At 42.4% G+C, this 15,120-nt stretch overlaps 1 protein-coding gene across 5 annotated transcripts in view; it reads right to left on the reverse strand.

Moving 5' to 3' along the window:
* Positions 1–15,120, reverse strand: part of DOCK4 (dedicator of cytokinesis 4) — a 472,131-nt gene that overhangs the window by 123,750 nt on the left and 333,261 nt on the right. For all 5 annotated transcript variants that reach the window (XM_063642121.1, XM_055283724.2, XM_063642120.1 and 2 more), the window contains exon 23: positions 14,666–14,858. In XM_063642121.1, coding sequence (XP_063498191.1) covers positions 14,666–14,858 — 193 coding nt within the window. The remainder of the gene's footprint in view (positions 1–14,665; positions 14,859–15,120) is intronic.

The following is a 15,120-nucleotide window of genomic DNA, read 5'->3' on the forward strand; positions in this document are numbered from 1 at the left end:
AGATCAAATCCTTCATCCAGATAAAGGACCTCAAAAGAAGTGCTTCAAACCCAGAAGACTTTGTAACCGGGCCCTAGAGCTGCTTGCTTGGGCTGACTCCCATCCTGTGGAGTGCTTTCTCACTTTAACAAATTCCCGTTTTTGCTGCTTGGTTCCTGTGTTGCATTCCTTTGTTACTTTGTGTGTTTTGCCGAATTGTTCAGAATGCCAAGGACCTGAACATCTCACACTCAAGACCCTTATTCTGGTAACAGTTTTGCTCCCTGAACTATCTTTTTCTTCCTAGTTATTATTATTATTTTTTTTTTGAGACGGAGTCTCGCTCTGTTGCCCAGGCTGGAGTACAGTGGTGCAATCTTGGCTCACTGCAACCTCTGCCTCCTGGGTTCAAGTGTTTCTCCCGCCTCAACCTCCCCAGTAGCTGGGACTACATGCACGTGCCATCACGCCTAGGTAGTTTTTGTATTTTTAGTAGAGACAGGGTTTCACCATGTTGGCCAGGCTGGTCTTGAACTCCTGAACTCAGGTGATCCACCTGCCTCAGCCTCCCAAAGTGCTGGGATTACTTTTTTCTTTATTTATTTTGGCTTCTGCTTTTCACATGAGGGGCTTTTCTCCAATATCTGATGATCCTTCATTGTCCATCTTTACATGTAAGGCACTAAAATGCTAACTGGAAATCACAAAATCTCTGTATGCCTAGGCAAGCTTGTGAACTAATGAAGCATCACTGCAGGATGGGGAAGCTAGGTGTTCCACTGGAGCAGGGGCCCCAGAGTTCAGTATTTGAGACGGTTTCTCTTGGGCTGATCAGTTTCTCTGAAGATGAAGGGTGCAACGCACATGAAAATGAATCAATTTCATCTTCAGAGCTACCTGATATTTTCAATTCCTGATCCTTTCTGAAGCCTACCTGAGTCTTCTGAGGTTCTGTGGAATAAATTAGTTTGCTCCTTGGCTCTACCCTAACTCCACACACACCATGCCCACATTTTAGCCTTGTCTTGTCTGCAAGTCAACTGCCACCCAGCCTTGTAAAAATTGCTGCTATTTCTTATGCATTGTATCTCTTCTTCCATTCTCTTAAACCTGTGAGCTTATACCTTAAAAAAATTTATTTTTGTATCTGTAACTACAGATATAAAAACGCTTTTCAAAACTTTAGCAAATCAATTCCAACAATATATTAATATAAAGTTGATAACACCCTTGATATCTGATTGAGTTCCTCATCCTCCACCATTCCCAGGTGATATCTGATCACCTTGCCCTGTCCTCAGCAAGAATCCCGTTAGGTCAGTTTAACCAGAATTCGCACACTCCCTGCCCCCACCTCCCACCCTTATCTTTAATGTTTCCTCTTAATAATTTCCTGTCTACCCACCCTGACTCTGTTCCTTGGCTATGAAGTCCCACTTACCCATGCTATATTAGAAATTCAGCCCAATCTTTCTCCCCTATTGCAAAATCCCTTTGCAGCCATTCCCACACCTATCACCATGACCCTCACCTTGAAAAAAGCCTGACTTACTGTCCTCAGAGCCCAAGCTAACCTATCATACTCCCTGTGACCTGCACATATATATACAGATGGCCTGAAGCAACTGAAGAACCACAAAAGAAGTGAAATTAGCCAGTTCCTGCCTTAACTGATGACATTCCACCATTGTGATTTGTTCCTGCCCCACCCTAACTGATCGATTGACCTTGTGACATTCCTTCTCCTGGACAATGAGTCTCAGAAGCTTCCCACCCAGCATCTTGTGACCCCCACCCCTGTCCACAAGAGAACAACCCCCTTTAACTGTAATTTTCCATTACCTACCCAAATCCCATAAAACTGCCCCACCCATCTCCCTTTGCTGACTCCTTTTTTGGACTCAGTCCACCTGCACCTAGGTGATTAAAAACCTTTATTGCTCACACAAAGCCTGTTCAGTGGTCTCTTTCACATGGATGCATATGACACTTACCATCCTCAGCAAATGTCATTAAATAATTTTTCTTTAACAGATGCCGAGGTAATTCAATGGAAAAACAATAGTTTTTTTCAACAAATGGTGCTAGAACAATTGGATACACATATGTTAAAAACAAAAACAAAAACCCTCTATCCTTACCTTACACCAAATACAAAATTTAACTTGGTATAGATCATAGACCTAAATGCAAAGGCCAAAGGTATAAGAGTTCTGAAAAAGCCGGGCGTGGTAGCTCACGCCTGTAATCCCAGCACTTTGGGAGGCTGAGGCGGGTGGATCATGAGGTCAGGAGATTGAGACCATCCTGGCTAACATGATGAAACCCTGTCTCTACTAAAAATACAAAATATTAGCCAGGTGTAGCAGCACGCACCTGTAGTCCCAGCTACCAGGGAGGCTGAGGCAGGAGAATCGCTTGAACCTGGGAGGCAGAGGTTGCAGTGAGCCAAGATTGCGCCACTGCACTCTAGCCTGGGAGACAGAGCGAGACTCCATCTCAAAAAAAAAAAAAAAGTTCTGAAAGAAAACATAGAAGAAAATTCTAGTGACTCTGAGTTAGATACAGATTTCTTAAACAGGTACAAAACCTCAAACTATCAAAGATAAGTGATAAATTACATTCAATCAAAATTAAAAATTCTACTTGACTTGCACCACTGTCCCTGTTTAAGATCCCTATTTGTTGCCTTCTTTCTACTTGAGGACCCAAGAATTAGACTGCTTAGATTAGAATTCCAGTTCTGTGAAATACTAGCCTCAGTCTTTTCATCTGTAAAACGAGGACAGCAATGGTAACTCCTCCTGGGATTGTTTTACAGATCATATTAGCTAGCAGTGCTTGGAATGCAATGAGTGCTATGTAAGTGTTATTCTCCTTTCTTCCTCTTTCAATTTTATCCTATATCTATAGATAAAAGTGATTCTGTATGCTACTAAAAGTGATAAGGAGTTCAAATAAAGCATCCACAACTGTGAAAGTGCCTCTCTCTCTCTCCTTTTTTTTTCTTTTTTTCTTGAGACAGAGTCTCACTCTGTCGTCCAGACTGGAGTGCAATGGCACGATCTTGGCTCACTGCAACTTCCGCCTCCTGGGTTTCAGTGATTCTCCTGTTTCTCAGCCTCCTGAGTAGCTGGGATTACAGGCATATGCTGCCATGCCCGGCTAATTTTTTGTATTTTTAGTAGAGACGGGGTTTCACCATGTTCCCCAGGCTGGTCTTGAACTGCTGAGCTTAGGCAATTCACCCGTCTTGGCCTTCCAAAGTGCTAGGATTACAGGCCTGAGCCACCATGCTCAGCCAGAGTCTCCTATTTCTTTTGATGCCTGCCACTGGGTTACCAAAATAACGAGGTCCGGCCTCAGGTTTAGCATCATAACAGACAACATAAGGCACAGGCATTCTATACATTAAGAAAACAAATACAGAATATTCAAATCCAAACTTGTAAAATAATTCATTCCAAGCCTTCTTTAAACATTAAGCCTCACCAGGGAACTTAAATACTTATTTACAAATCAATTACTTGACAAAAAGTACCAGGAAAAAAAAAACCCCTGAAAATTTAAGTGCCAGTAGTCATTGCCTAGTAATGTTTAATTAGAAAGGAAGATAAAGCTTATCTGATATGTTCCTTCAGCTAGGGGGATTTGATTTCTAAAAATTCAATTTGCAGCCAATTGTTAAGAAAATATCAACTGCAAAAAAGTAAGTAAGGTGGACAAATAATTTGTGTGGCATGTATAAAAAGAAATATATAACAACCTAGCTTGCAGATTTGCTTTTTCTCCACTACTTGGGCAATGCCAGCCAGTGCAATTGATAGAATGGGTGGGTAAATGCCAAACAAGCTGACTGGTTGATATGCTAATTCTTACCTTTAAAAGAAAACAACCAGGCCCATCAAATAAGACCCCCCATAAAACAATCCAAGTTGAACATTCACTAACTTTCCATGCATTTAACAATAGAATCTGCCATGCAGGTTCTCTCCTTGAAAGAGCTGATACACTCATATTCCACATCTCAGATAAAGCTCACTGTGTTTTATGTCTCCTTGAGTGTATAAGGAGTGACTCTCATTTACTTTTTTGGTCTACACTTGAGTGGATATACAGCCAGCTCCCATCAGTAATCCCCACTGGACACGGGACTAGGAAAGAGCAAGGGAAGCTAGGTAGATTTCCTCCTTTAGGTTAATTTTGAGGAGTCATACTTTTGCCTTCTCTACCAACAAGCTTTAGACAGGGATCCTTGAAGTCAGCATCGGTCACCAAGAGAGCGAGGTCTGTGAGTCCCATGGCAGCCACACAAGGGTTGGCCATTATATTCCACAAACTGGGCTCTAGCATGGGCTGGACATGGGCACTGCTGTGGGGCGGCCTCAATATGGGGAGATTGTAAACAAGGGAGGCAGAAGGACACGTTGCAGCACAGCTTTGTATGTAGCAGAGCTGCTGACTACAGAAAGCCTGACATCAGAGCTAGGATGGGCCTCTGTGATCAAAGCCACCAGGAATTGAACTGCCAAAGTCACAGCCAGTTGCAAAACCTGCAAACAAGCCTTTCAGACACTGGAATACAGACAACAAGAACTCAGAGAGGAAAAGACCGCAGATTCAGTGGGCTACATTCTCATGCAGACAACGTCAGGATCACAGAGGAAAGCAACAGTGGAGGGCTACTGATGATCCCTGTATTAAGCTCCCAGATTCCACCCACGGGCTTTAATCCCACCCTGAATGCCTCCACCTCAGGCATCCTTCCTAAAGCAAGACACATGTACTGTGTACATCTTACTTTTGGTAGTCGTGCCACCTCCTGGCCTGGGACTCCTACATAGCCACCCTGCCACACACTGTTTTATTGTCATATTCGTGCTCATCCTTAGCCCAAAAAGTTGCTTTTCCAATAAGATTTTTTCAATACACATCATTTATTCAGTAGCTTTTTTGTTTGTTTGTTTTTTGCTTTAGACGGAGTCTTGCTCTGTCACCCAGGCTGGAGTGCAGTGGCATGATCTTGGCTCATTGCAACCTCCTCGCAGGTTCAAGTGATTCTCCTGCCTCAGCCTCCGGACTAGCTGGGGCTACAGGTGCGGTCCACCGTGCCTGGCTAATTTTTGTATTTTTAGTAAGGGAGGAGACCACCCCTCATATTGTCTTATGCCCAATTTCTGCCTCCGAAGAAAAGAAGAAATGAAAATTAAAAGGCAGAAATGAAATCCACAGGCAGACAGCCCGGTGCCACACCCTGGGCCTGGTAGTTAAAGATCTACCAATTAGACCCTGACCTCATCGGTTATGTTATCTATAGATTACAGACATTGTATGGAAAAGCACTGTGAAAATCCCTGTCCTGTTCTGTTCCGTTCTAATTACTGGTGCATGCAGCCCCTTGCTTGCTCAATCGATCACGACCCTCTCACACGGACCCCCTTAGAGTTGTAAGCCCTTAAGAGGGACAGGAATTGCTCACTCAGGGAGCTCGGTTTTTGAGACATGAGTTTTGCCGATGCTCCCAGCCAAATAAAGCCCTTCCTTCTTTAACTCAGTGTCTGAGGAGTTCTGACTGCGGCTCATCCTGCTACACTAGTAGAGACAGGGTTTTACCATGTTGGCCAGGCTAGTTTCAAACTCCTGACCTCAGGTGATCCACCTGCCTCGGCCTCCCAAAGTGCTGGGATTACAGGCGTGAGCAACCGCACCCGACTATTCAGTAGCTTTTGCTACTGTATCCCGATCCCTAACCCATGACTCAGTCAGTACCTAGTGTTCACGAAACATCTATTAAGCACCTACTTTGCACCAGGCACTATTAGGGAAGCTGAAGATATCATTGTGATCAAGGCAGATAAAGTCCCTGGCCTCTGGGGTTTCCCTTCTGGGGTGGAGGAGCGAAACAGATGTTAATCAATGAAATACCCAATTCTCTATTTCATTATAATTGTGCTAGGTGATTCAAGAAGCAAAACACAGTGTACTATAAGTGATAATTGAGTCAGTGGGGCAGCAAGATTTCTTAAGAAAATGAGAGACTGAACCATGTAGGATAAGTGGGAATTAACTCTGTTGGGCAGGAGCTGAAGAAACTGGATTCCAAACAGAGAAAAGTAGCAAAGAGATGAGATGAGGCAGGTGGGCGGGGCCACATCACAGGGCATGGAAGATCAATTCTGGACCGTGCCCCTGAGTAAGACAGAACTGGGATGTGAGTAGCAGCTGGGAGTGACATCATCTGGTATGTTTCTAAAGGTAACTTTGGCTAACAGATGGGTAGGTGAAAGGAAATACAGGAAACAAGGAGAGAAGGGACAGACGCAGCTCACAGCAAACGCAGCTGGACTGGAGAGGAGGCAGTCGGGGTGTGGGGAAGCTACAGAAGCACGTGAGGTGTCTTAAAAGGGCAAAAGGGAGAAGAAACGACTCTGAGGCTTCTAGGTGGATGGTGCTGCCACCTACTGAGCCAGGGGAGACTAAGCTCAGAGAGAAAAAAGTTGAGATTTCCATTTTAGACATGCTGAATTTAAGGAGCCTGTGAGATATCCACGAGAGATGTTAAGAACACAGTTGGATACTCAAGTTTGGAACCCCGAGGAGAGATCTGGCCTAGAAATATAAATGTGAGAGTTGGATCAGCACATGGATGGCATTAACTGAGGCTAAGCAGGTGGAATGAGCCCCAAGATTTGCTCAGATCTCCCTGCTACGTGGCACCCTGGAAACTTGCTCCATCACAAATGCTGCTGTACTTTATCATATTATAATTATTTGTTCGACATCTACTTTTGTGCTTTACTGTAAACAGACAGAGGGCAGGGACTGTATTGGTTCAATCTGTTATAGTATTTCCATCATAATATATTTCTACTATAATACTGTGGAGTCTGCCCATAATAAATATTTGTTGAATGAATGGACTCCATTATGAGTTCTACCGGATATTACAGGCTAATGAAATAGAGCCTGGCATTTCTGTGTGCAGGTTTAAACACAGCTTAAACAGGAAGAGTGAGGAGGCCCATTATCAGTCTGGTTTACAATGACTCCATCTGCTGGTGCTTGCTCTGAGCACAGGGAGACAGTGATTCCCACTATCTTGCAAGCCACGGACGGCAGCTGCCTGTGACACACATGCTCCCCATCCCTCTGAAAATCTGTGCAAATGTGGATGAGTGATGTGTAAGAAATGAAATGATACAGGTGTCACCCTTTCCCCAGTAATGTGCTTGTTATACTGTCAATCAGCATTGAGAAGTTCAGAAACATAGTAAGAGAACTAAGTTGAAGGGGAGTCTTGTGACTCCCAAAATATGTGAGTTTACATTTGTTTTCAAAACCCACAGTTAAAACCTAGGGGCAACTATGATTTCAGTGAGGCATATTTTTCATCTTAAGTTTTATGTGCAGGGTGAGGTGTTACCTAAAACTATTAATTTTATCTTTGCCCTGTCTAGAGACAGATGTAGAAACTATTTTTCAAAGATACATCTTTCTAGGTTCTTCATTAAGAACATCCACTTAAACATGGTTATAGCTGTTTAACCTCTAACAACAACAAAAACAGAAAACCCAAAATCATTATGTGGGCAAATCTTTCATAAAATCCAAGAAAAGAGCCTGAAAAACTATGGAAACTGTTAAACTTTCAGCAAGTGCTTTCAGAGCTCCCTGATGATGAAGAACACCTGGAAAGGCCTTCACCCCTGAGGTTTTCCCATTTGGAAAAGCCTGGGAGAGGGAGCCAGAGGAGAATACAGGTAAGGGGTAAGAGGAAGGGTGAGATAAAGGGATTGAGACTGAAGGAACAAAACACTAGTGATTTTTAGCCAAAGGCTTTCTTGAGGTCCCAGGTAGTTTTTGAAAATATACTTTTATATTGGATCATCATCACAAATTCCATATTTAAAAAAACTAAGGTCTGTACATTTTTTCCAATGGTCCTGCATTATTACTCTGCTTCTACAGAAAAAAGAAGCCCTTATTTATGCAACTTTATTCTTTATAAGGACTCTCTATTTTGCAAGCCCTGGCTAGCAGAAAAGTTCTAAACAAATGTCATTTTTAAGAATAAAAGAAATTTAATCACTTGCAATGCAATAAAACCCAACACTAAACTACACTTTATAGTTCTAAGAAATAAAAGCTACTAGGCACCCATCAACTGTAGTAAGATTTTATTCCTGAAGTTATCAAATTAATAGAAAAACCCATCAAACATCCTTTCTTTATATTATGGTCTAAAATGTTGGGGAGAGCATTAATTCTTAGCGTATACTTTAAAAATAGTCTAATAGTCTACCTTTCTCTTTCTTTCCCTTAATTTTTTATTGCAGTTTTGTATAAAATCCACAAAATTCTTTTTTTTTTTTTTTTGAGACGGAGTCTCGCTCTGTCGCCCAGGCTGGAGTGCAGTGGCGGCTCACTGCAAGCTCCGCCTCCTGGGTTCACGCCATTCTCCTGCCTCAGCCTCTCCGAGTAGCTGGGACTACAGGCGCCCGCCAACACGCCCGGCTAATTTTTTGTATTTTTTAGTACAGACGGGGTTTCACCGTGGTCTCGATCTCCTGACCTCGTGATCCGCCCGCCTCGGCCTCCCAAAGTGCTGGGATTACAAGCGTGAGCCACCGCGCCCGGCCCACAAAATTCTTAATGGGGACTGGGGAGTTCCTGCCAAAAAGAAAAACAATTACTCTTGACTACTTTAAAAAATTCCTACCCTAAAACACTTGATTTTTTAGTTTGTAGGCAAAAGCAAGTCGTACCAGCAAGCTTCTCACCAATGGCACACGATCAGTGCCTTTAGGTCTTTATATTTACTTCTATTATCTGTGCTGGGATTTGCCTGATAAACTGTTCAATTCTTCCAAAGTAGAAACATGTAGCTATTTTTTAGCAAGAAAATAGCTCAGCATTAACTCCAGCCATCTCTTAAACAAATCATCAAGTACCAAGCAATGGTGACAAATGCAAAGTGAATGTAAAACCCACAGCTCTAGCAGATCTGACCTTGCAAAGTCCGGGAGACCCTGTTCCTGACCTCTCACTACCATGCCCTAAACTATGTCTCTGCTACCCTCTTCACTTCCTCCTTCCCCAACAATCTCTCCGCATCAAATCTACCCTTTTGTCATTGCCAAAGCTGTCTTCTCCAAAACTATTTAGACTCTTCTATTCATGTCCTTCAGTAAATAGGAAGAATAAAATTTGGGGGAGAAAGGGAAAAATGAGTTGCTGATTTTTAATGCTTTAAATAAGTCCACCTGGACCCCAGATTGTTTAGACATTAAATACCAATCTATTTAGATTCCAAAAGTTATCTGTGTCCTTTAGGTTTGGTCAGATGTTCTAGAATTTGACCTTGGGGGTGTGACCAAGGGGGTGATTCAGTCCTCCTGCCTGCTCTGTCCAGCTGTGAGGCTGCCCAGAGACCCTTAATGCAGCCTGGCTTGAATCTTCCCATGACAACATTTCATTCCCTTCTTTGGTGCTGACATTCACATATGTCCTTCTTTCTGTCTTCTCTTATGTGTTAATTTCTACTCTAAGCTCAACCATGACTATTCTGCAGCCATGCTTCTTCCTTTGCATGCCTCCTCTGCTTTTTTCTCCTTGGGATTTGTGGTGGTTAATTTTAATGTGTCAACTTCTCTGGGCCATGGGGTGTCCACATAGTTGGTTAAACATTTTTCTGGGTGTGTCTGTGAGGAAGTTTCTGCAGGAGAATAACCCTGGAATTGTTGGACAGAGTTAAGCAAACTGTCCTCCCCAATGTGGTGAGCCTCATCCACTCTGTTGAGAGCCTGAATAGAAGAAAAGGCTGAGTAATGGAGAATATGCTCTCTCTTCCTGATGATCTTCGAGCTAGGACAATGGTCTTCTCTTACATTTGGACTTAGACTTGAACTGTAACTTATACCATCATCTCTCCTGCTTCTCAGGCCTTTAGTCTCAGACTGAAACTATATCATCAGCTCTTAGGGGTCTCCAGTGTACTGACTGCAGATATGAGATTTCCCAGCCTCTATAATCATGTAAACCATTTCCTTATGACTCCTTTCCTTCCTTCCTTCCTTCCTTCCTCCTTCTTTCCCTTCCTTTCCTTCCTTCCCTCCCTTCCTTCCGTCCTCCATGTATATACACACACACCCTATTGGTTCTGTTTCTCTGGAGAAATCTGACTAATACAGGATTCTAATAAAATGTCAGCTTTTAGAACTTCCTAGATATCTTGATGGGCTTGTAACATCTAAGGTCTGAAAAGGTTTTGAAATTCATTTTCTTAAAATGTGAGCCAACTGTACTCTTTGCTCCCCCCTTTTTTTGAGACAGGGTCTCCATCTGTCAGACAGGTGGGAGTGCAGTGGTGCCATCATGGCTCACTGTATTCTCAACCCCCTGGGCTCAAGTGATCCTCCCACCTCAGCCTGCTGAGTAGCGGAGACCACAGGTATGCACCACCACACTTATTTTTTGTTTATTTTTTGTAGAGATGCTGGTAATATCTTAATTTTAGCCCACCGAGAACAATTTTGGACTTCCACCCTGTGGACCAGTAGGATAAGAAGTTTATGTTGTTTTAAGCCACTAAGTTTGCGATTATTGTCACAGCAGCAATGGGAAATGACTACATCATAACTGTATCTAAAATGAGTCTTATTTCCATATTTTGGTGATGCTATTATGTTTATAATAAAAGAATTTTTTTTTACCCATCCCTTGTCATTTGGATACAGTTATCTCTGGGAAAATAAGATAGAAACCTACGGCATTCAATCCCAAGTTCCCCATCCCCCAAAAAAATCCTTTTGCTGTTGTAAAAATTGTGTACGTGTGTGTTAATTCTTTTTTTTTTTTTTTTTTTTTGAGACGGAGTCTCGCTCTGTCGCCCAGGCTGGAGTGCAGTGGCGTGATCTCGGCTCACTACAAGCTCCGCCTCCCAGATTCACGCCATTCTCCTGCCTCCGCCTCCTGAGTAGCTGGGACTAGGTACCCACCACCATGCCCAGTTAATTTTTTGTATTTTTAGTAGAGATGGAGGTTTCACCGTGTCAGCCGGGATGATCTCAATCTCATGACCTTGCGATCTCATGACTTTGTGATCTGCCTGCCTCGGCCTCCCAAAGTGCTGGGATTACAGGCGTGAGCCACCGCGCCCGGGCTGTGTGTGTTAATTTTTTAAATGAAAGGTCAGAAGTGTTAGGCTTAACCCTTTTACCTTTTGTTTTGAGTGGACTACTGGGCCCTCTTTTATTATAGTTCTTTAGTTATACAGTTTTATATTGTCCCTCTTCTTTCCCCTCCAGTCAGACAGAATCAGCATATTTTTGTGAGATGTACCAAGGCCCTTGTGAGGATCATACTCTCCAGTTAACCACGACCCAAGATATCACGTCCTGTTCTCTGACACTGTCTGTGGAGCCTGCTGTTTGCATTTCACCTCTTCTTTTCCTTCCAACATCTGCTCTTTCAACTAGACAACATAAATATGCCCATCAGTCCCATAAGTCCACAGTTTCTGATTTAGAATGCCAAAGTCACTAGAAGCACTTTCCACGTTTCCCTAAGCAGTATTGTGTAGTCACTTGTGATTTAAACAGAAGGTACTCTGAGCCCTGGAAGGCTCTCAGGGACACTTCCTAGTTTTCCCCATGAGGATGGGCTCCTTCTTGATGTGTTCTGCCCAGCCCATCTATACATCACAGTCTCTGTTTTCTTCAATGATGAGTTAGGAAACACCAAGCCAAGCCACATCCTGCTGCGGCAGTGACAAAAGCCTTTTCTCTGTAGAACATCTGCACGTGCTAAGGATTCTGTTGATCGTGAGCCACTGTTGCTTGTCCATAATCATCCTCCATGGAGAGCTTCCCACACAACATGAGCAGACAGGGTTTCCTCTTCTCTTCCTTTTCCATGCCACTGTATTCACAATTACCAGCTTCCCTACACTGGCCCTGAGCCTCTCTTCCAGGGCACTGGCACAGACCCTGCAGGGTCAACAGTTCTTGGGTCTCATGATTCCTTCCATCCCTTACCATAGTACATAGTCTCATCAATTCCCATGGGACCCAACATTCTTTATCCTGCATCACAGCAGCTTCTTCTCTGTGTATCTTTCTAGTCCTGATTTCTCCATTGACTATGGAGCATCAGGAACCAACAAGGAACTGGGCCCAAAGACAGATTACATTTCTCAGAGGCAATGAACACAAACCCCCATAATATTTTCCTTACATTTGAAAACGATTTTGATGACTGTCTTGCTCTTTTAGTGTAAGACTTTAACTTAACAAAGAATTATCTGGTCAGTGTGGGAGAAATATGGCAGAAATCAGCAATTCCTCTGAGACAGGAGTGAACTTTTCTTAGTGTGGTGAAAGCAGGGTTGGTGTTTGAGTTACAGTAGGGTGCTCCATTGGGACCTACATCCCCTGCACAGTACCTGTTCCCAACCCCAGAGAGATTCCTGAGTCACTGCACAGAACCCTTAGGGCTCTGAGCAGCAGAGTCGGAAAACCACTACAAGAAATATCTTTTCTCCAGGATATGTTTTTATTGGGAGAAATCGGAAGGTTGAACTTTCTTTTACATTGTTTGAAGTGCTATTTCAGAAAAAATAATTAGAAATATCTCAAAAGTCCTTCAACAGGAGAAAAAATAAATTAACTGTGATATGTTCATACAGTGGAATATCATACAACAGTAAAAAATAATGAAGTAGAGCTATATCTAGTGGCATGGAAAAATATAAAAGTACAATATTAGGCTGGGTGTGGTGGCTCACGCCTGTAATCCTAGCACTTTGGGAGGCTGAGGTGGGCGGATCACCTGAGGTCAGGAGTTCAAGACCAGCCTGGCCAACATGGTGAAACTCCTTCTCTACCAAAATACAAAAATTAGCCAGGCATGATGGTGGGTGCCTGTAATCCCAGCTACTCAGGAGGCTGAGACGGGAGAATCATCTGAACACGGGAGACAGTGGTTGCAGTGAGCTGAGATCGTGCCACTGCACTCCAGCCTGGGTGGCTGAGCAAGACTCTGTCTCAAAAAAAAAAAAAAGAAAAAAAAAGTATAATATTAATAAAAAAAAAAAAAAAACTCCAAAGAGTGACATACAATGTAGTGTTATCATTTAAAGATGAAATGATTTAAAAATTTGTAAAGAAGAAAAAATCATACAATATATGTTTAAAGCTATGTTAATAAAGGAATAGAAAATAGGAACCATAATCTCTGATAGTGGAAATTTCTATGAAGGAAGTGGGAGCCTAGACAGGAGGACCTTGAGTATATCTGTGATGAATTTCTTATTAAAAAATCTAACGCAAGGCCAGGTGCGGTGACTCATGCCTGTAATTCCAGCACTTTGGTAGGCCGAGGTGGGTGGATTACAAGGTCAGAAGTTTGAGAGCAGCCTGACCAACGTGGTGAAACCCCGCCTCTACTAAAAATACAAAAATTAGCTGGGTGTGGTGGTGCGCACCTGTAATCCCAGCTACTCAGGAGGCTAAGGCAGGACAATCGCTTGAACCTGGGAGGCAGAGGTTGCAGTCAACCGAGATCGTGCCACTGCACTCCAGCCTGGGCAACAGAGCGAGACTCTGTCTCAAAAAAAAAAAAAAAACAAAAACTAAAGCAAATAAGTGGTAATGTTAAGATTTGTTAATGATTTGCCATTATTATGCTCTATTCTTAAATGTATGTATAAAATATTTTACAAGAAAATATGTAAAAAATTGTTTACTATATATAAAACTATTTCAAAAAATCATACATACATTCATATGGGAAAATCATTCTTTTTTTTTTTTTTGAGACAGAATCTTGCTCTGTTGCCCAGGCTGGAGTGCAGTGGCACCATCTCGGCTCACTGCAACCTCTGCCTCCCAGGTTCAAGCGACTCTCCCGCCTCAGCCTCCCGAGTAGATGAGATTACAGGCACCTCCCAACACACTCGGGTAATTTTTTTGTATTTTTGGTAGAGATGGGGTTTCACCATGTTGGCCAGGCTGGTCTTGAACTCCCGACCTCAAGTGATCTGGCCGCCTTGGCCTCCCAAAGTGCTGGGATTACAGGTGTGAGCCACCGTGCCTGTCAGGGAAAATAATTATTAATAGAATCTATTTTAATAAGTTTTTTAGTTGGGAGACTGATTAAAATTTCTTAAAATAAACTTTAAAACGAGGTTAGTACTCACTCTGTTATTTCTTCGGGAAAAAAAAAAAAAAAACAGAAGAAAACAAGAGGCAGTGGAGCTTACTAACAGTTATAACAAAATTAATTTGAGTCACTGACCACTTGCTCTTGGGGTAAAGTAAAAATCAACAATAATGCAAAGTTTCATACAGCTTCAGAATGTAAATTGATGAAAAACTTTTAAAAACAAAAGAGACAAATAAGGATCCTATCAGGTACCTGTAAGCATCTCTGAAGGAAAGAGTTAGATCCCATTAAGCATAAAAAACAATAATGTAATCATTAGTTTTCATTCTTTCCAGAAATAAAGTTTTAATCGCCATACTTTCGTATTTGACTACTAAATACATTTACCATCCAAATAAACAATGGTTTTGAGAAAATGCCTTTTAGTTTTTTGTTTTTAATTGCATCTGCTGACCAATGGCTACAAGATGTACAAAATGGCTTTTCAGAGGCACAATTTCCTCCAAGAGACTCAGCACCCTACCTGGGTTGGTATAAAGCTGGCTTTCCACAGTTTTGCCAATGCACTGCAGTTTGATGGCCTGCAGGGAATCATCCACATGCAGGATGGCTGGTAGACTGCCCAGGGTGTCCTGGACCAAGTTGGCTACTTCCCGGACATCAAAGAGCTTCAACAGTTCTGAGTACACGGCAGGGAAAGAGCTCAGAAACACAGCCTTAAAAAGAAGAAGACATTTAAATCAACTCCCAGATATGCCATGAGAAATATGCCGCAAAACGTCAGTGAGTTTAAGGACCGTGGCAAGTATTTTTGAATGGTAGGAATAAAGTATGAAATGTTTCTGTTACCTAAAGCTAAAAGGTAAATTTTTAAAAAGTGCAGCAGAATAGGACAGTTTTTGAAAAGTACAAAGCAGCAGCATAATAAAAACTGAGAAATTTTGGAAAATCACTGACATTAGCAAAAGGATTGACAAA

Source organism: Symphalangus syndactylus, chromosome 6, assembly GCF_028878055.3.
Source record: "Symphalangus syndactylus isolate Jambi chromosome 6, NHGRI_mSymSyn1-v2.1_pri, whole genome shotgun sequence".
NCBI classification, from domain to species: Eukaryota; Metazoa; Chordata; class Mammalia; order Primates; family Hylobatidae; genus Symphalangus; species Symphalangus syndactylus.